This window comes from Haliotis asinina, chromosome 3, assembly GCF_037392515.1.
Source record: "Haliotis asinina isolate JCU_RB_2024 chromosome 3, JCU_Hal_asi_v2, whole genome shotgun sequence".
In the NCBI taxonomy this organism is placed as follows: Eukaryota; Metazoa; Mollusca; class Gastropoda; order Lepetellida; family Haliotidae; genus Haliotis; species Haliotis asinina.
The window spans coordinates 69,705,615-69,725,852 of record NC_090282.1 but is presented as its reverse complement, the minus strand read 5'-3'; the positions used below and the strand labels follow the sequence as shown (position 1 = coordinate 69,725,852).

The window sequence follows — 20,238 nt, the reverse complement described above, 5'->3', positions numbered from 1 at the left end:
CGTTCTTGGAGTCTGTGAATGGTGGATGGACTCACTCCTAAGTGGCGGGCGACCTTACCCTGCGATGTACCCATAAACAGCATCCCAATAGCTTGTTACCTCTGTTGTTCGCTGAACCCTGTCATGTTGCGACTGGTAGTGAAACATTTGAAACAAACTGCCTTTCATGCGTGTATCCAGATTTTGCACGTGCATGTCATTATGACCATACACCACAAACGATCTAGAAATCAGCCAGAGTTGTTTTCTCGAACTGCCCCATGCCAGGAACACGGAATGGATGTGAACCCAAATGCGCATATGAATTTCTTTGACAACCTTACATCACTTTATCTAAATATGATAAGTGAATTTGTTTCATGAATCTTTTTTGAAAATGACCAATGTGGGTTTTGCGTTTTCAAAACGTGTCCGTATATATTGACTCTTACATCAAACTGCAACATCATTGTTTCGATATGATAAATAAACAAACTGAATAAACTCAAGAATAAAATACATGCATTTGTAATGAATAAAGTATTTATAAGTTGCCACCCCTAGTATAGTGGCCCAATGTTGGTAGCAGAGACTTCTATAGTGCTGTCGGAAATAGGAAAAAACCCAACTTTTTTCACATTTCTCTAAGTTTATGCAGTTGATATGTGAAAGTGTGAAATATCTGTAGGAATCGTGAAAAAAGGCCTTACTGAGGAGTGATCAGTTAAGAAATGAGCAATGCGCATTTCAAAGCGACGTATTTGGAACAGACCATTACTTTATGCAAGTTAGAGAAGGTTGACGTTGAATTGCAAAGGATATTTTTTAAATGCCCATTTTGAAATTAGACTTAGCTTCATTATAAACGATAGCTGAGGTAAAAAATGACAACTTTATTGTTGAAACTATAAAGGATGTAGCTACCATGGTGACTTATTATCACTTATAAAAAGAAAAAGACAGGAGGTGTCGTCTCAAAAGCAAAAAGTAAGGACTGGTGTAGCTGGCGATGATTGGGGTCGGACCCTGGGTTAAAGATATCAGCTTACGAGATATCTTTTCTCTCTCTATTCTCTTTTATGTATTTCAACATAAACTTTATGAAAGAAAGACACATAAGATGTTAATCAATAGATGGAACGTACTCAACACACATGAAAACACACAAAATATGCCAGGTGAGTCGACGGTCCAAAGTCACACTTGGCTGACGACCTAATTGTCATCTATAGTCTACATCGATTGTAGCTAACCGTATTTTGACTACGTTTTTAAGGAGTAAAAACACCCTCTTGCACACGAAGTGAGTTACTCCGACATATCCTATTTGCAAAATAGGGGATACAGAGTAATAGCATAAAAACAGTTGAGTATTTTTGTTCTATTTCCTACAATATTTTAGCAAATGTTTATATATGGTGTGTGTGGGTTTTTCATATTTTTTTGTATGTCCCCAAACTAGATTTAAATAAAATGGGATATGTTATAGTGCCCTTTGACGACAAAATTGTAAAATTTCATGTATACTATCAAAAAAGGAAACGCATAGGTTTTTGTATTTTGAAATCTATAAATTACCTTTTGTATTCAAACAATCTTCGAAATATCTAACAAAAATGTTTATGACAAGAGTTTTCACAAATGCACCATTCAAGTGAAAAATCGACTTTGCCTGAAAATGGTGATTTTGATGAGCTTTCTTACAAGGATTGAAAAGACTTTACCATAACGCAACTGAAATAACCTTCCAGTTGAAATTGTGGAGCAAGGCGCATGCACTATCTGATTACTTTCGGAAATCTGAACTCGGCGATCGGCATTCGTTTTGAAGGTGTTTTAAGTTCTAATCACTACCCAAAGTCTTGACGCTGCGACACCGAGCATCGCCATTGAAAGAATTCACGCTGGATAATACATATCTTCTGTTGCCTGGCCTCTCAATGTTAGTCTGAGCATTATATCACGGTTTGCAGCTGGTTACAACCAAACAGGCATAAAAATGGCTGTTCCCTTACAGTCAGACCTCGAGTCACCACTGTAAGCTCATAATCGGTACATCCGGATACTACATTTGGGTGATCGTACTACCACGGGTGAGAGCACGGCAGTCAGGATGCCTGGACTTTGGAGGTAAGCCCATCAAATTGTAAAGAACAGGTTGAGAGAGATTGGACTTTAGCCAGGAGATACGACGTTGGCCCGTGCTACATCGTCACCATGGCGTTCAACGTTTCCGTTATCTCCGTATTATCCACTCCGATAATTTTAACTCACTCACAGAGTGCCTTATCTTACAATAATGAATCCTTATCCGTAAGAGGTAATAGCCTGTACCAAATAAAAATAAGATTGGGAGCTCCGCCAGCGGGTTCATCTTTGATCTCTTTTTGTCGTCCTTCCATGCAGCTTATCTCGTTGACTTAAGAAAGCGCTCGCGGGAAAAAACAAACAAAACCGCATCGTGCAAGGTACTGACACATCCACCTGACTGACGCGTTTATTCAATACTGCAGGCCATATGGCCAAGAGTACAATTTCATCAGAACATATTATTTTGTATCGTGGATTTGATATCAATAAAGAAAACTAACAATCTAGAACGGCGTGCATTAAATACATTCGTTAAATATAATGATAGAAACGTGACTGTCTGTGTATTGTGTGAATAAATAGGCTTCATGAAGTTAATTTGTTTGGCACAATAGGGTTTAACCAAGGTAAATAATTCTTTCGGAAAGCAGAATAATTTGGACAGGAAAACTTTATGTAAACTGCATCTTCGACGTAGAGATTCATACAACGTTGTCAGCGTATGTTATGGTCGTCTTTTTGTTTCTCCTCCCTGCATGCATTCGCCTTCAGATTGTTCAATGCTATTTTGAATTTACAGAATGCGCGTACCAAAGATGTGTCTTTGAGACAGATAATATATGTTTATGTGTTATAATCAGAACTTTTATATCCAGCCTGTGATGACAGATAACTTGAAGTACCAACAGACAAATGGCAATCTTGAATAAACATATCCTTCAGCCATTTATGAAAGCGTTGCTAAGTAGCTTTTCGCCACCCACTTGTTATGATAACTAAGTCCCTTTGAAACCCGTTGAAAAGAACAGAGATCTGACCTTTGACACCCGGTTATGTCTTCCATTATCGACAAGAGATTTGAGAAGAGGACAGCTCAGCTTTGGGTATCTAAACGAGTCAATTTGTGATAGTTTCAAAAAATATTTGCCTACTCTAATTTGGGCACACAAATATACTGCAGCGACCTGTTTCACCTAATATTGCTTTTGTTTGATGCAAATTTCTCAATGAACAGGAGTCGTTTAAGGAATAATGTATAACCCTTTGCAGAGTGTATAGAGTGTTTCACATATCTCGGAGACATACAGAAGGATTGGTAAGATTTTGCAGTCAGAGAACGTCACTGCATGATTACGTTTAAATAGCTGGAACACTGATCTTAATGATTTCAATGCATGTGATGCCAGCTTATTACATGGAGCTGACCAATTTAGCCAAGATGAGGATAGTAAACCGAGATACTTGCAGTATGTTGTACTCCTCAGTTGTTCCCCCGCATAGAACCACTCCTCATCCTTGCTTATAATTCCACAATTACGAAAAACGATTTTGCTTGATTCATCCATATTGACAGAGCGTCCCCAAGATTTGCAGCACTGATATAAAACATCGAGTTGTTGTTGCAAACACATTACCATATAAGAGAACATGTTGACGTTATCAACAAATAACAACATCTTAATATCCTCGATGTCCTGAGAAACAAAGATTCCGTGCTTGCAGGTCTGGCAGATTTCAGTGGATAATTCTTTCATGTAAACAGTAAATAACAGAGGACTAAGCATACATCCTAGGCGCACTCTAACTCTTGTCACAAAGAAGTCAGTTGTTCCGTTGTCAACCAGCTTCAACTTCAATGAGAATCACATTTATGTCAGTTCATGTTCGTAATCTGGTTTCAGGACCGATGTGAATATTTTCCCAACAACATTAAACAGCAAAATTCCTGAATATTGAGGTCAAGGGTAGATCCACTCTTAAATATCCGTCCTACATTCCACGCATCTGGAAACTGATCTCAGATTTTCCCAAAGAAAGGACTCAGAAGTCCTAAAAGTGACGTTTGAGCAACTTTGAACTCCGGTGGTATGCTATCATAACCAGAAGACTTGCCAGATTTGAGATATTCTGTAACTTCCAGAATCTCATCATCGTTGTTTGCATATAACAGCCGATCACTCCCAAGAGAATGTTCACAGTGTTCACAATACAAGTTTGTTATATATGATTCCAAGAAAAGTTCATCAAATGCGTCGTTCACATCAGCACTCTCAGGATTCAAGAAAGTATGTATATACAGTCAGCGCGTTTACAAGAAATGACGAGCGTATATAGTTCATCCCTCGTTTCACACATTTTCCATATTTTGCAGCATATTTTAAGTGTTGCCATTTTTGCCATCCATTTCATTTTTTTACGATAAGTTTTTTTCTAAATTGTGACTAGGAATCTATGTAGTTAACGAGGTCTCCTTTGCTTTTACATTGTCTGAACACATTTAACAAATTACACTTGTTTTGTTTTAGGTTCTCGTAATCAATGTCAAACCATGCAGGCTGTGCCTTTCTGCCATTGTGTGCCACATTACGCGTAGGTTTCTGTTCTGGAGCGCACGCTGTTGGCATCTCAGTGAGCACTGACACTGCTGAATTAATACCTGTGTTCAAACGACAGTAAAATCTGACCAGCGTAACTTGTGAAAGACAGGGAAAGTTGGCATCAATTGAATGATAAGTGGATGTCTTGAATCTAGGAATCCTCTTCTCATCTCATCAATTATTCTGCCTGATGGGTTGTCATCTACTCGTCATAGTTTTAAGTTTATTTAATGAAAAATAGCAACATTACCAGTAGATGACATCCCACGAGGGAGATAATTGATGTTCGAAGGATGTCGTCAGCCAGTCAGGTGTAAGCTCTCTCTAAACTCGGGTATAATCGTTTTGCATAATTAATGTTCGTAGCACTGCTCCCATGGTCCTAAAATAACCTGGCCGGGAAGCTCACCGCTGAATAAATGCTATACAACCGAATAATAACTCAAAGAGGTAGGTAGGTAGGTAGTCTCAACTAGGCTAGTGGTAAACTGACTGCTTGCTATGTCTAGCATGCATTCCAGAGGCTGTAGTAGAACTGAAGCGAGTAATATTTAGCTTCAATGCTCCAACCTGAGTGTAGTGGTGAAAGCTCATTTGACTTGAAATGTAGAGTTTTGGTGTTCAAATCCCGCCGCTGTGGAACATTTTTTACACTGACATTTTTTATCATTTTGCTAAACAGTTGCTAAACGTTTTCCTAAGCATTTGCTAAGCTAAAACATTGATAAGCCACGGGTTGATTTTTGCCAATAGGAGTTTGACGTGTTTCGTTTCGGCGAGCTGTTTTTTTCACGTGGTCGCGTTCTTGTTTGGCTAGGATCACGTCGTTTTCTTTTCAACATTCCTCGAACGAATCCCTGTCCTTGCAGTGAAACAGGGCGACCTGTCGCGTCTGTGCTCTGTTCTTTTAGCACCAATTTGAATTTCTGCATCAGCACCCAAAGGTTGTGTTTCATATGTCAACCACAGAACGCTAAATAGGACACCATGTCTCTTTTTTAATGATTTCCTTGTTGGCGGTGCAATCGTCTAGGAAGAACGTTGATTCCCCTTCCCTTCCGTTGATTCAGCTTGTTATAAGCTTTCAACAAGTCCTTTCATACGCGCTCCTGGATCTACATGTACTTTGTCCACGTCGATATCTGTCATAACCAACCCAAAGTTAGCGAAATAATAATAACGTGATCGAACACATCCTGATAACAACCTTCCAGCATGTCCAGCAGGAAAGCCGTTTTGCCGCACCCGGTTTGACCGCACCAAATCGCCCAGTGCAAATCGGTAAGTCAACAGATGGTTTGCACGAATCTTCCATTGTTTACATTGAGCTGCGTGTCCATTGTCGCATACAAACATACAGTCATTTAATTCAATTTCGGGGTGAGCTTCATGGTGATTTGGATGGTCATCACCTGTCGATGCGGCGTCTGCTGCTGTGTAACCGATTCTCGTCCGTGGATCGCGTGCTCAGCCACAGCGCATACTTGGAGGTCAGGTAATCCCCAATCGGAACGCTGAAAAATTGAAGATCCGTGGCAACCGCGTTGATGTCCGGCGTGCGCTTGATCGTCGGTAGCTTCTTTATCTCATTCCACTGCTGGTGAGCCCTCATGCCTTGACGGAACAGCTTATAAAGCACGCCCTCGATGGTCAATTCCACTTCCATGATCTTGGGGTTGAAACACCTTTCGCTGTCTCTTTCAAATGGATCGTATTCCTCCACAGATATGAGGATGCCTTTCAGTGCCTTTCATTGATCACGCCAGCATGTTCAGGTTGATGTTCCGCTCTTGTCCTTGACTCGGTCGTACAGGATGGACAGCTTTCCCAAGGATTGATTTCCCATGGCGTCGATGGCGTAACTGTCGGCATCACCGTTCGCAGTGCTAAATTAAAGACTTACTAACGACTGGTCGTTGAAAGCGAACGTGAACCAGCTCATAACGAGCTGGTCGTGCTTAAACCGTATCCCACGCTCAACCGATTCGCTTTACAATTATGTAAACAGAAGCCTTGTGGTGATGACGTTTTTGTTGTTGTAGCTCACCACTCTGATCACCCTCAGTTGCATGTCGCTTGGAGTCACATACAGTCCCAGACTATCAAACGCGTTAATCCTTTCTGTCATCAAAAGCCATAAGATCGTCTCTGCACTCGTTACTCGTGACTCAACTTCTTACTGGCTTCTACGGCAGGCATATCGTTGACGATGGGAACGCCCAAACCGTGATTCCCAAACGGCAAGCCGTTTTCACCAGAAATACGTTCCTAAGTCCGCCGATCGCATGGATTGTTTTCTACATTCCACACCTTACGTTGCGGGATTAGCGGGCGCCGATTGCTAACAGGATGAGGCTGATCTGGTAGTACACATGAAACGAGAGCACGGACCGACTCAGTTCACTTCACACATATTCTTGGAAAATGATCACGTCCCTGAAATGTGAACCACGGGATCCTACTCACGGCTTTTGGTCCATCAAGAGATGATACCACACAAGCATTGGGAATACCAGGCCACAAAGGCAACTTGTTAGCTCCAGCCAACGATTATGCAACTTTTGACATGCACGACATATCCGATTACCAACAGTTTTTTTTCTATTCAATTTATGGCATCAAATTGCACACCACGCTCGTAATATAAACGCGTCTTCATCACAATTCCTTTTTGATGGAGTGCCCAAAACCTGCCCATACACTGAGAAAGTGTAATTTTAAGCATGGCATAAGTTACATTGACGACTTTCATGATCTCATAGTGTAATCACAGAAATTAAAATCTTTCTTGGACAACAGACCAACAACAAACACGTGGGCCGGTTTGACAGTGTTCGGTGGCACTCGGTAGGAGGACCAGAGACGGGATGGCCTCATCGACGTTTGACACAAACTGTTTTTGTACACCGTGTGCCGTGCCTTTACCACGACGCCAGAAAGTGTCCATTTACATGATTGGTTGTGTAATGATCAACACCCTGCAAATAGTTCAGTTGGTGAAATGTTTCATTATGAAATTTAATTTTTAACAAATAATGACTAGTTATGAAATTATGAAAACATTTTTTCTATGTTACTATCGGGGATCATTTTGGTATGGATGCCTTGCATTCAGCAAGTATATTGAAGCGCTCTACATCTACATCAAAGAAATTCAGTTTGTTTCGTCAACAAAATATCGGCCAATCATGTTTTCGCAGGCAGTTGAAATTGCTTGCGACACAGCGATTACCACACCCTTTGCGTTTGGTGGTGTAAACCTAGCTACACCTGTTATTTCTCTTCATTCATTTGATGGCCAGTAAATGAATTTTGACAGGTATAATTAGTGGTAATACCATTCAGATTACCCGACAAAGGTTCCCATTTGGCATTTCCAGGTAGACTATTTAATGGTGGTCACTCCTCGAAAAGCTAATCAGCATATACCACGGGTCGTCACGTGTCCAGTGTAGCTAGGATGGCGGCAGGTTAGTTTTTTAAAGACAGAGACCGGTTTATATTCAACAGCTGATAGCATTCGCTGAGTGTTGAGACACTGAACACCCACGTGTAGAAGATAAGTTACCTATTTTGCCACATCATTGAAAGTCAAATAATTGTTACAATATGCAATACACAACTTCAAGCATTGACCACATGCAATTTGGCTATACACCATTGATTTATGGCTCGTGTACCTGAGTCCCGTCTCCATCACATTATGTAATTACACTGACTGTCATGTGTGATACTTGTACACATGGGATGTTGTTATATCTGTGGGTTGCAAACAAACTGCATTCACCTTTCTTAGATGACTGGATTGGATGGAAACCGGCGCAAAGTCAGATTGTTTCAAGTCCTGCTTTGAACGTGAACGAAAGGCAGCTTCACACCATGCAGTAGTTCAGCATCTCAGTTTTTGGTGATTAGGTCGATTCGAAATGCGAAGATCTTCTCCACACACATTCTGTGCAGGATAAAGCACGACTCAGAGGATACAGTTTGGAAAGTAAGACTCGAGACTTCTCTCGACCCAATGGTTGAAGGCATATAACCCGTCACTGATGGATACTGAGATGGCCATGTTACGAAGCTACAGTTACAGTAAGTGAAGCGCTAGTAAAATCAGTTTAACGACGGTAAGCCTAACTAAATTCAATCCCTGTTCCTTGTCGCCACGCTGGCCGCGAGATTAGAGCATCCGTTCAGAAATTTGAAATATGCGGTTCCAATCATGGTAGGGAAAACGTGTGGACATTTAAACGGACATCGTTATGCAGAGATATATTGCATCAGCTAAACGGCACGCTTATTTTTCCCCTCAGTATATATTTAACACTTCCATCATCAGGCAAGACAAAGAAGTAAACATGACGGAAAGAGCTTTAACGATACCATCGTTAAATAAATAAATAAATAAATAAATAAATAAATAAATAAATAAATAAATAAACAAACACAATGCCATAATGACAGACTCGAAAACAGTGAGAATGATCATTTATTGGGTATGTTCGTGAATGCATAAGTGTTAGATTATATTTTCTCAAGAAAACCGTTACCACAATGCCCAGAAGATAGGCATTTGCATGTGAAGCAAACCATTATTGTAACGCCATTAGTATTCATTGTAGAGCACAATGTTTACTTGTTGAAAACTTTCGTTCTTTAAATCAAGAAAGCAAAGACCAAACAGGTGCAAAATCAAGCATACACCAGATTATCAGCAACATTTAATACTGGCACTGAGTAAACTGGTATAAAAGTAGGCATACATTACCTTTGAGGTTAAAAGTGACGGTGATACAAATGCGTATGATCAGGCATACATCAGATTATTTGTGAGTGAGTTAGCTTAATTGTGCGCCACTTCACACATTGTACCCTACAGTCGAGACATATTTTGCTACATATGGCTGAAATACTGCCGATGTGATTCTAAATTTGATCTCACTCACAACGCTATTTCTGACATTTGATAGTGATAGAGAGTAAAAACCTATAAGAACAAGCATACAATATATTATTAGTGACAAATGGCCGTTATCAAACACGTATACGATCAGCCAGTATGTTTGACAACGAAGACACTGTTTCATAATAATGACGTATTCTCCAGAACAAATTCCGTATGCTATTGTGGAAACAGATACATAGAAACAGTCACCCAGGTGTGTGTGTGTTTCTAAAACAGTACAGTGTTAAGTGCCTTTATACAATGTATTAACATAGTTAACATCTGCCTGGAAACAGAACGTCTTTTCTGCGTAGTTTCTGTTATGGAAATCTGCTCTGAATGTCCTTAATCCTTGTTTCTTCATGGCCATGACACCTGCATAAAACCCTATGTATTCAGATCTGTTCGGATATGTCGGAAATAGATGCCACTCCACAGCAAACTGTCGAACCTTGGAGAAAAGTCCAGATGCTGCAATGTCCATGATCGCCGGCCATTCGCTTGTTTCTATGTCAATCTTCAGAATATCAAGGTGTCTCTAAAATGTATAACACAGAACGTCAACGCCAGGAAACTGATTATTAGAGAAAATGGATGAGTCTAGACTCGCATGTGCGTGAAAGTGGCACATTAGTGAGGCCAGTTGTAGATATGATGTGATGTGATCATACCAGGTGTTTGTTAAGAGGTTAGCAAGGATCATTCATATCATATCTGTGTTCTGTTCTTTGCTATACATACGACCCATACACATACATTATTCTGTATCACTGTTGACGTTCACATTTCGTTAGGTAGAGGCGATATGGGGTTTAAAGTCTGCTCAGGCTACTAAAATGAAGTGATGCCTGTGTGTGCGTGCGTACGTATGTGATCGCCCTGGGCTCAGATTTTCGAAGCTCTCTTAGCGCTAAGATTGTCGAAAGTGCCATATATTAACAATGACTTACGACGATCTTAGCGCTAAGAGGGCTTCGAAAATCTAGACCGTGCTGAGTACAGACATAATTATGTGGGGTATTTTACATACTCACTGTGACGTAGTTTACACTTCAGCCAGACAGAGTATTCTGTTTTTCAATGACAGTTTGCCCGACCTCTGCATCCACACACAGACACACAGGTACACAAACAGACACACACACACACCAACACACACACACACACACACACACACACACACACACACACACACACACACATTCCTCTGTCTGATGTTTCTGTTCAAGTGTATGTGTGACGTTTGACGCACCACTGTATGATATCCAATCTTTTCCCCTTTTCGGGCATGGACCACTTTATCTTTCATGCCTAGATGTGACCCTGTGTCTGTTATTGGTTTAAGGTTAACGAAAGTTATATTTTTAATATTGGATACTGATAAGGATAGAAAGTTCACGTCAACGTCCACACTTCATTTTGTTTCAGTTTTTTCAAAAGTCCAACATTTACGGAACATCAACCTCACAATGCCCACTAATGTGAGCATAATCGAAATTTTAATAGCATTTACATGTTCTTCCAACTCCTTTAGTCTGTTCATGACCTTTTATATTCTTGTTAGTTTGTAATATCAGTTGTAGGTACACTTATAAACCTTTGCTCTTCAGCAAGAACCTCTGATCATTCGCCAAACCCTCATGACAGACTTGTTTGTTCACCATTGAATATTATTAAAAATATCATTTGCTATAACACCGAGGGTATTTGTTAATAGAGGCATTGATATAAACATGCATTTACTAACTTTTTTCCTTTTCTCTCTGTGCCATTTAATTTTAGATTTAATTTCTAAAACCTGTAAATCAACATCCTCTAAACCCAAATTTTTCCCACTCCTGAGTGATATCGGGTTAGAGGGCGTCCACTGTATCGAATGTACGTACATTTGTATGTCCAAGCATCTCCATGATGGTCTTGAGGCGTCTGATCTTCCAAGTTGTTGTCTTTTTGACGTATATGTCCTTCGTAGGAACATAAGTGTCGCTGTCATTCCCCGAGAGGCCAATGTCATGGAAGTGGACATTCCTGCTTCTCTTGTGTGACTTCTTTCCAATACTGCAAGACGTGGTTTGTAATTGTGAAAATTGTACAAATGTAATTATAACAAGCCAAAGCAAGAGACCTACCAGTCTTGATTATCTTCTGAAACCGGTTATATCGGGAAAATGATATTGAAACATGAGTGAGAGCACTTGGTGTTGTTCACTACCGACGTAAGATAGCAATCCCCACCCACACAATTTCGATAAGACAGAAAAATTCAGCTGCTGGCATTTATAAGAAATATTATTCACATTCAAACTGACCACTGTACTACGTTTCAATTATATGGTCGCCGTGCATGTAGACGAGCATAGCGGCGGCGATTTCGAATGGTTTGGGAAGTCACTCGACCTCCAAACAATACATTCCCAGTGAATGTGTCAGTGACAAATCGATTACGCAAATGACCTTAGACAATCTGTCGGTCTGCGTGTGACGTCACACGCGTACGTGATCGACCAGTACGGGGCGGTCAGCTGTGGTGCCAGTTTGAAGGACACGTGTCTGGAGGTAATGGATGGTCTGTCGACTACATCCCATAACCCTCGCAACATCAGTGACGGACGTTCCTGTATTCAGCATGCTAATGGCACGTTCACGGTGAATGTTTGACGGTCGTGGCATTGCAAATTAACGAATAATTAACCACAAAACCGTGTTTTTCTGAGATGACACTCTACTCTGCTACCGTGAGATCAATTGCACGTGTACCAATAGGTCACGGGACTTGTGGCATGTGAAACGTGATTTTAGCGTGCAGTGCTATCGCACGTGCCACGTAGGCCAGACCAGTAGAATGAATGTGTGACGTAATGCCCTTGACAATGCATTAATCCAAAATCACATGAAGAACCCTTTCACAAAAAAGTTTCAAAACACTATTTGAAAATAATTGTGTGTGTGTGGGCGGGGGTAGGTGGTTGGGGCGGGGGTAGGTGGTTGGGGGGGGGTGCATTCTTACCTCGGATCAAAAGAATGTACTTCACAGCCTACGGCTCCCATTGCATCATCAAACGACCAGTCAGTCCAAATCCTTTAATGATAAAACAATGCCATGACCAACACATGTATACTGAAGAGCGAAAGAGACGAACGTCTTTTAAACTAGAAAACATAGACATGGACGCTTACTTTCACGAGATTTCGTTTTTTCGAAACTTGCGTTTCTTTTGCTGTTCAGTGTTATATCTGATGGTTAGCCGTGCCATTGGAGCTGGGGTGAATGGGTGGGGGTTGGGGAAGGGGCAGCTATTGCCTCATGCTATGCTGCTGTTTAACGTAGATATCACAATAGTCGTTATTCACACCTTCAATACAGGCGGACAAAGACCAAATCCTTTGTTTCAACATGACCGTTAACCTACCTCAACGTGTCCGTCCTACAGGGTGACCTTTGCCTGTTAAAGCGTGTATCACAGAGGCGGTGAGATCAATGTGTACATCACACAGGTGCCTATGCACCCCACAATTTGCATCCAATAACATAGTTCTAAGTGAGTGAGTTTGGTTTTACGTGGCTTTTAGCAACATCCCAGCACTATCACTGCCAGGGACGCCAGAAATGGGCTTCAAACATTGTACCCAGGTGATGAATCAAACCTGGGTCTTTGGCCTTTGACCACGTCACTTGGCTACCCCACCACTCCTTACCAGTAAGACAGCATGGAGATATAAGTATACCAATGTAAGGGGAAAAGTTAACAAGACATTCATTATTTTGCATTTGCCATATGGAGAAAGGATATATAAGTCCCATATATATAAAACGCCAAACATGATCTCTTGGTTTCCGTTGCTCTTAAGATGTTGGAATGTATATGTTTATGCTTTACACTGACCCAAAGGAGTAGACAAGACAAGGTGGCTTGACCTCGAAGGTTTTATCATTACATATATGCCAGTTGCCCCTCTTCTCAATCTTGTTGCATGTGTACTCCGGAGGTTTCTCCCAGTCCCTGTTTAAAACAGACAATACGGTTGTTAATGTCTTCACGCAAATCAATAAACTATAACCGATTAAACGTATTTCATGGTAGAACATTGTTTTAGAAAAGCATAACACAGTTTGTTAATTGATTAGTGAGTGAGTTCAGTTTAATGCCGCTTTTAGCAATATTCCACCAATATCACAGCGGTGTATATCAGAAATGGGCTTCACACATTGTACCCATGTAGGGAATCGGACCAATGTCTGGCATTACGAACCACTACTCTACCCCACCAGTCTGTTCATAAGAACTTATTACTTAACGCCCAATTGACCAGTAAGACAGAATGTATAACAATGAGTGAAATGTATTTTGTTTGTGTCTTGAATAACCACTAATCGAACAAGAAAAACGTCCAACCGTTCAAAATGCAGTCGAATGCCGTGGAAATAGGACGTAGGCTAGTATAAACATCAATAAGTGATACATATCCTTCAAATATGTATATAACTGAATTGTAGATGATTTGAAGGCTGCCAATGGAATAGGACAGTGCCGCTCCGATTTCAAACTTTACGTACCACTTTAAGAGCGAAGAAGCCTGCCACCACTCTGTTATCCTTAAAGGATCCATGTTATCGTGGCGGTGCACCTGAGCACCTTTCATCAGCGCAGCCACTAGGAAGAAGTTGTTAACGTTTAATATTACACACTAGAAAGAAGAATCATACATTAGGCTGTTGTGTTAGGAACTTTGAATCAAACATGGTGCTGGGTATAGATTTTCTAAGCTCAATTAGCGCTAGGATAGTCGCAAGTTAATGTATGGCACTATCTTAACGCTAAGAGAGCCTCGAAAATCTAGACCCTGGTGTGTTTTAACACCTCTGTTTTCCGCTTTTATTGACAGTGTTTCATTTCACGCAAACTCAACGAATATTGAATCAGTTGTTTCTCTGTATGTTCTAACGTATAAAGAGCGCATATCGCATAAGGAGCGCATTAAGCACACAAGAGGTTATGTGCATCTTACAGAATAAATGACCTCACCACCTGTAAGTTCATATATGACTATAAAAGTTTAGGGTGTTTCCATAGTTCTTGTTTGTAGCATATACCTCTGAACAAAGTCCTACTTTTCAGACTTTGAAAACCGATATAAAACACCCAGCTGATGACTATCTATGTTTTATCTAAGAGAGCCTACAAAACATTTCTAGGCACTATGTTATGACAAATGATAGGGTGGGTATAACGTAGCGGCCATTCTAAACGGTAAGATACCATTTCCGAGCACAATTAATTGTTAAATTAATATTGCTAAGATATGATGTCTGTGACACGTGAACGTTATGGAACCACTATTAAACTTATATCATTCCTAAAGGCACTTTTTCACCCAACACTTCTCTGAAAATAAATAATGCGTTTCTCTAAATAAAACTAACAGTCAGTCTTCAGGGAACCTAGTAGTACCATATAAATTAGTTGAGTAGCTTCAGCACTAACATCAGAATACAATGGTCAACCATGATCCGTTCAAACATCCATCAAATTGTGTTAGTTGACTTGAAGCCATGTTTGTCCGCAAACACAATTGGGGAAATAAGGAATAGATCGGCCTTTGAAAGTAGCTCGTGACTGGACATATCATTTACCGTGTTTTTCAAGTTGATTTATCCCGTCAAATACAAATTATCGTAAACTGCTGAAGTACATACTGGACGGTTTTGGATGGCATGAACGAAAATGTACTGATCAACGACAAACAGACGAAACTGTAGCTGGGTCAGTCAGGATGATGCTAATCGAATATACCCCAATCGTTCTCAATACAATTATTTATATGGCTGTGTCCGTTAGCACAACAGGTAGATTTGAACAAAGCAAACGCCAAAGGTCAATGGCATTGTGTACAGATCGTTTTCATTGTATAGTTTAATGTTCAGCAGGTGCTCAGTTGTGATAAGAATAGCCATCAGTCATTGAATAAACTGCAAATTATCAATTAATAGTTCCTTAACTCGCTTAGCCAATAGAGGGACTTCTATAAGTCAAACCTGAAAGAAAACGTCAATTACTCATGTATTCACGAGCTAGCCTGAACGAGGGGCAAAGGTCTGTTCATTTCAATGATATTTGACGAATCCTACTGCTAACCACGTAGCTGTTCCGATCGATGTTGTCCACGTTTCAGTAGCCTTCGTCGTATTGACATTCTACCATCACGTTTCCTAATACTTCGTAAATGGGATATTAACAGGACGGCATACGTTCAAATATGACACCTGTCAGCTGCACAATATTTCCGAAATGTCTAGCGGAAATACTTGCGTGCCGAGTGGTTCTGCTTTCAATAACGTTCATACCGGTCTTCACAGAAGTATGTTTTTGGTGATGTAAATTTTGGTATTGCCAAAATATATAACGTATTGTGATATATTGCGATATGTGTTGGCTTATTGCAATATGTATTGCAATATAATAATATTAATATCGTGAAAGTGAAACACATGGTTAAGGTAATGAAATTTGTGTTTCAAGCGCCACACTCAGAACCTAGATGTGATCGGACAAGATATCAAGTGAAAATGTTTCCAAACTGAAGACTGCGCTTTAATGTTCGGAACTCGAGAAAAAAAGCGTCAGCAGTTTTGTTTTCTTTATCAACGCGTGCAAATCTAGTGTTTTTATATTTTTATGGTTTAAAAGTCACGCAAATACAACTGTATGACCATTATCAAAACTACCGATGTATAATAATATGTAGGAAAAACATCATCACAAAATTACCGATCATGGTCGTGGAAATTGCTGATCGTATCGGGTTAACCGTTTCGCGAAAAGTGTATGATTTCACGGGACACGTCTTGAAAAAGGTCCAAACCATACTTTAATGACTGCTCGTGTTTATGTTAACAAATGAGACACACGGACAAAAGTGTCACAATGTTCCAGTACAGATATAGGAATGAGGTGGGTGGAGACATGATCGTATCTTACCTTGATTTGAAATCATACGACTGATTTGGATCTTCATTGCATACTGATCCCTTGTTAAAAATAGAACTAAAATTATAACAAACGCGCAACCTACAAGTCCCATGGCAACTGTCGTACTTCTCAGAGCCATGGTGACGGACTGGTCCTCCGAACACCGACACGGGGCTTTATAACTCTCACGCAACACCTGTTGGATTAAGCGGCGAGTAATAAATTGGTATCCTGTTCTCTCATTTTCCAATAATGCCATCAAGAGTGAGTGAGTTAGTGATTGAGTGAGCGAGGGAGTGTTCAACAATCTTCTGGCACAAGCCAACGCCAAGTAAACGACCCTTAAACCCAAGTCATGTATATCTTTCTGAATGCCGTGCTTCCAGGTAGTATCGCCGGCTTGATACAAAGAAATTTGATACTATATGTTGTTTAGTTATAATCGCATTCTTAGCATGAGATTCCAATCGTGCTGAATGTTGTACTACGATTTTTCCGGAAACCACGTTTATATGTGTAATTAAGTTATTGTTTCAACATACCAAATTAATATGCTCTTTACCATTCAGTCCATTGTTTTACAGACACAGCTGATAAACGATATCAGACAGTGTGATCCCGCTCAGGTTTTGGAATGGGTACTACAATTACGCCACGAAGGAGGAGAATTCCCAGATGTACATATTTGGTCAAATATATCTAAAAGCGCGACCCTGTATGGTTCAGGCAAGTGTTTAAGTAGCTGAGAATGTACGACGTAAGTTGTCTTCACCCGCAGCGGTGTCACGAGCCTGCTCAAAAGCTGTATGTAGTAATGAAAACACTTAGTTGTAATCTTCACTGTTGTTTGATTCACAATTAAAGGTTTTCCCCCTCGTTTCTGGTATCTCTGTAACTCAGACACCAAAATTTCCGATGAAGAATATTTGGCAAGAGTTGCGCCAATTTTATGTGCAATTTTAGATTACATTACCATCACGCTTAAGGTTGTAAACAGCACATATTTGATTCTCTTCTTAATTTGGGATGGGTTCAGCAGAGGTAAATTGTATCCGTGTCAACTCTGACATTCAACTGAGACTGTGGTCGTGAGTTGTCTTTTACTAACAGAAGCATGAGAGTCATTTGGGTAAACAGAAGGAACGAATTTCTTACTTATAGCTTCTGCGTAGCTAATGGTTTGAGAATTTTCTATTTTATTGACTTCCATTTCCTCCGTTCATATCGGGCAATCTCTTGATGAGGAGAAATGCTTTTCTGAACAGTTGACGCATTTGTTGTTTCTAGATTCTTCTGTGACATGAGACTGATCCCCACAACGAGCACAAGTTGTGGAGTTGGAGCAAGAATTATCCCATGACCAAATTTCTTTCATTTAGAGCACCTCAGTGGTTTGGAATATACAATGCAACAGGAAGATTGCAATACCCGGCTCTGATTGATTTTGGTGTCGTTGGAGAGACATATGAGAACACCTTTTCATTTGTTGGAACCACTTCTGAATTCTGACGCCTCGTAAAATGTTTCTCCTGAGTGACACCTTGATCTTTCAGCTCCGCCATGTCATCTAACAGATGACCTCGATCGCTGACTATGTCTGTACGTGGATTCGGTGTACTGAATACAATGTATTGGAACTGAAACGACCAAGATCTCATTTGCTTGATATTTTTAACTTCTCCTGCAATACCATGCAATGTTTTGGAAACAACAAACTGACTCAGTTTAATTGGTTTGGGTTTTTGTTATCTGAAGATTCTATCACTATAAATCTCGGCCAATAGTCTATCCGTTTCAATGGTATATAACTGCTATTTGTGCTTTGATCAATATGAAGCTAACGTTTTTGGTGTTTCTATTTTTTCAGGGGAGATTCAGGTTCCATGTTAATGTATACAAGATTCATCATCCAAGCTCCCCACCCACCACGGAGTATCATAACGACTAGTGAAAGCTTTGTGGGCAACATGCGTTTTTACATAAATAAGGTCGTTACATATGACCTCTTTCTGTCAATCACCTGTGATGTATAAAAACAGGAAAACGCAAAGTAACCATGCATACTAACACCCGCATACTAACTACCTATATCATTCACAGTTCCGTTTTCACTGAGTTCAGTAAAATATGATTATGACTAATTGATGTGTCAAAACAGTGACGCTGTGTATATTTCAAATATGATACATTATAACAATGCAGTACACGCGTTTTCCATGTATAGAAAATATAAGGTCGTGTATGCTACAAGATAATAATAATCTGTAAAAATAATTCTGAATAAGGATTTCTCACTGAAAAGACCATAACAATTCACGAAAATATATAATTAAATATATCCTATGCAATGAATGTCATTTACAGAGACAGGGAAGGGACAAAACAACATCACGAATATTCCAGATGTACATTGGGGACGTTGTTGTAGGTGGGTTTAAATTTCATTCTTGATCACAACTTGATTTCAGTAAATATGTATAACGAATCGGTGTAGATTTCAGTCAATATGTACATCTAAAAATAAGCATCATCCCTGACGGAATCAGTAAATATTCATAATCATTTAGAAAAGTCAGTAAATATGCATATATGAACTGTCATCTTTGTGTTACCTTCACCAGAAATCATTCGCACGATTGTGTTCTTTCTGTATCCGATTTGATCCTTGGAAGTATACAGAACTACAACAGCAAGTAGTGCGGCTCCAACAAGTGCTGTGACCACCGTCCTGGATCCGACTGCCATTTTCACCTGCGTGATCCTGTATCAGCGTATCAGTGCCCTTGTGTCGCTCTACACGAAGCACCTCTCTGATGTGTGAGCGCTGAATAGCCAGTACACCAGTACGCGAAGAAAAAACGATTCGATAAAGACAGATCACATATGACTACCACAAAACAATAAACACATTCCTATTTACATTAGCCTGTCAAATTTCGCTTAAGTTTTAACTTGATTTTTTTTGTTCGTCGAATATTGTCCCATGTACAAGGAACTTTCAGGTATATGTTTGGACCAGATTCGCACACATACATGAATTCAAATGTTTACGTTTCATTTAATTCATGATTCATTGAAGTATAAACGAACGAAGTAGGAAACGCAATTCAAAGTAGATGTGTCAGAGAACTGTTAAATTTATCCCAATTTACATCTTTACGTATTCTCAATGCAACAATTTATTATTTTGGTATTTACAGTTGAAAGCCTTTTTCGATTCTTCAAAAGTATCTTTAGATGTTTATTTCAGAAAACAAGAAGGAAATGGTATGTAGAGACGAGGTTGTTATTTAGAGTCCTAAGTTAAAATGTGCAATTTTTTTTGCATTTGTCAGTGATGTTACTTAAATGCCTTGAATGTTAGTGTTATAGCACTCGTCAGTACATCGCAATTTTGCTAATACAAGCTTACTCTTCATATAGACAAAATCGGTTTTCAGGTGTATCATTCATGTTGAACTTAAATAGTCAATACAGCATAACACATTGCTCAAATTTGATTGAAGTCGTTGTCTTTGACTAACTCTGATTCAACCGAAGCAATCGGATGTCAAGATTACGTAGGCCTCAAGCAGTCCAGAATTGCCTGGCATCGTTGACCAATGGAACTAACCAGATTACGAATCACATCCTTGGCAATGTTCCCCCACTCTTTTAGCAG

The 20,238-nt window shown here is 39.9% G+C and overlaps 1 protein-coding gene across 1 annotated transcript; it reads right to left on the bottom strand.

Moving 5' to 3' along the window:
- Positions 1 to 9,135: 9,135 nt before the first annotated feature.
- LOC137277038 (probable methyltransferase-like protein 24) lies at positions 9,136 to 19,339 on the bottom strand. Its single transcript, XM_067808698.1, has 6 exons — positions 19,190 to 19,339; positions 14,165 to 14,261; positions 13,494 to 13,610; positions 12,617 to 12,688; positions 11,496 to 11,667; positions 9,136 to 10,147 (listed from the first exon to the last, which is right to left on the bottom strand). The coding sequence occupies exons 1-6, from the start codon at positions 19,320 to 19,322 to the stop codon at positions 9,854 to 9,856; spliced, it is 885 nt and encodes a 294-aa protein (XP_067664799.1). The 5' UTR covers positions 19,323 to 19,339; the 3' UTR covers positions 9,136 to 9,853.
- Between the last annotated feature and the right edge of the window lie 899 nt (positions 19,340 to 20,238).

Excerpts from the sequence above, each read along its gene's own strand:
- LOC137277038 (XM_067808698.1), bottom strand. The coding sequence starts at position 19,322 with ATGGCAGTCGGATCCAGGACGGTGGTCACAGCACTTGTTGGAGCCGCA. Across the intron at positions 12,689-13,493 it reads TGTCTTGTCTACTCCTTTGG|GATTTGGACTGACTGGTCGT; the intron begins GTCAGTGTAAAG and ends TTATCATTAAAG. Across the intron at positions 10,148-11,495 it reads AGATGCTTGGACATACAAAT|AGACACCTTGATATTCTGAA; the intron begins GTACGTACATTC and ends TATACATTTTAG.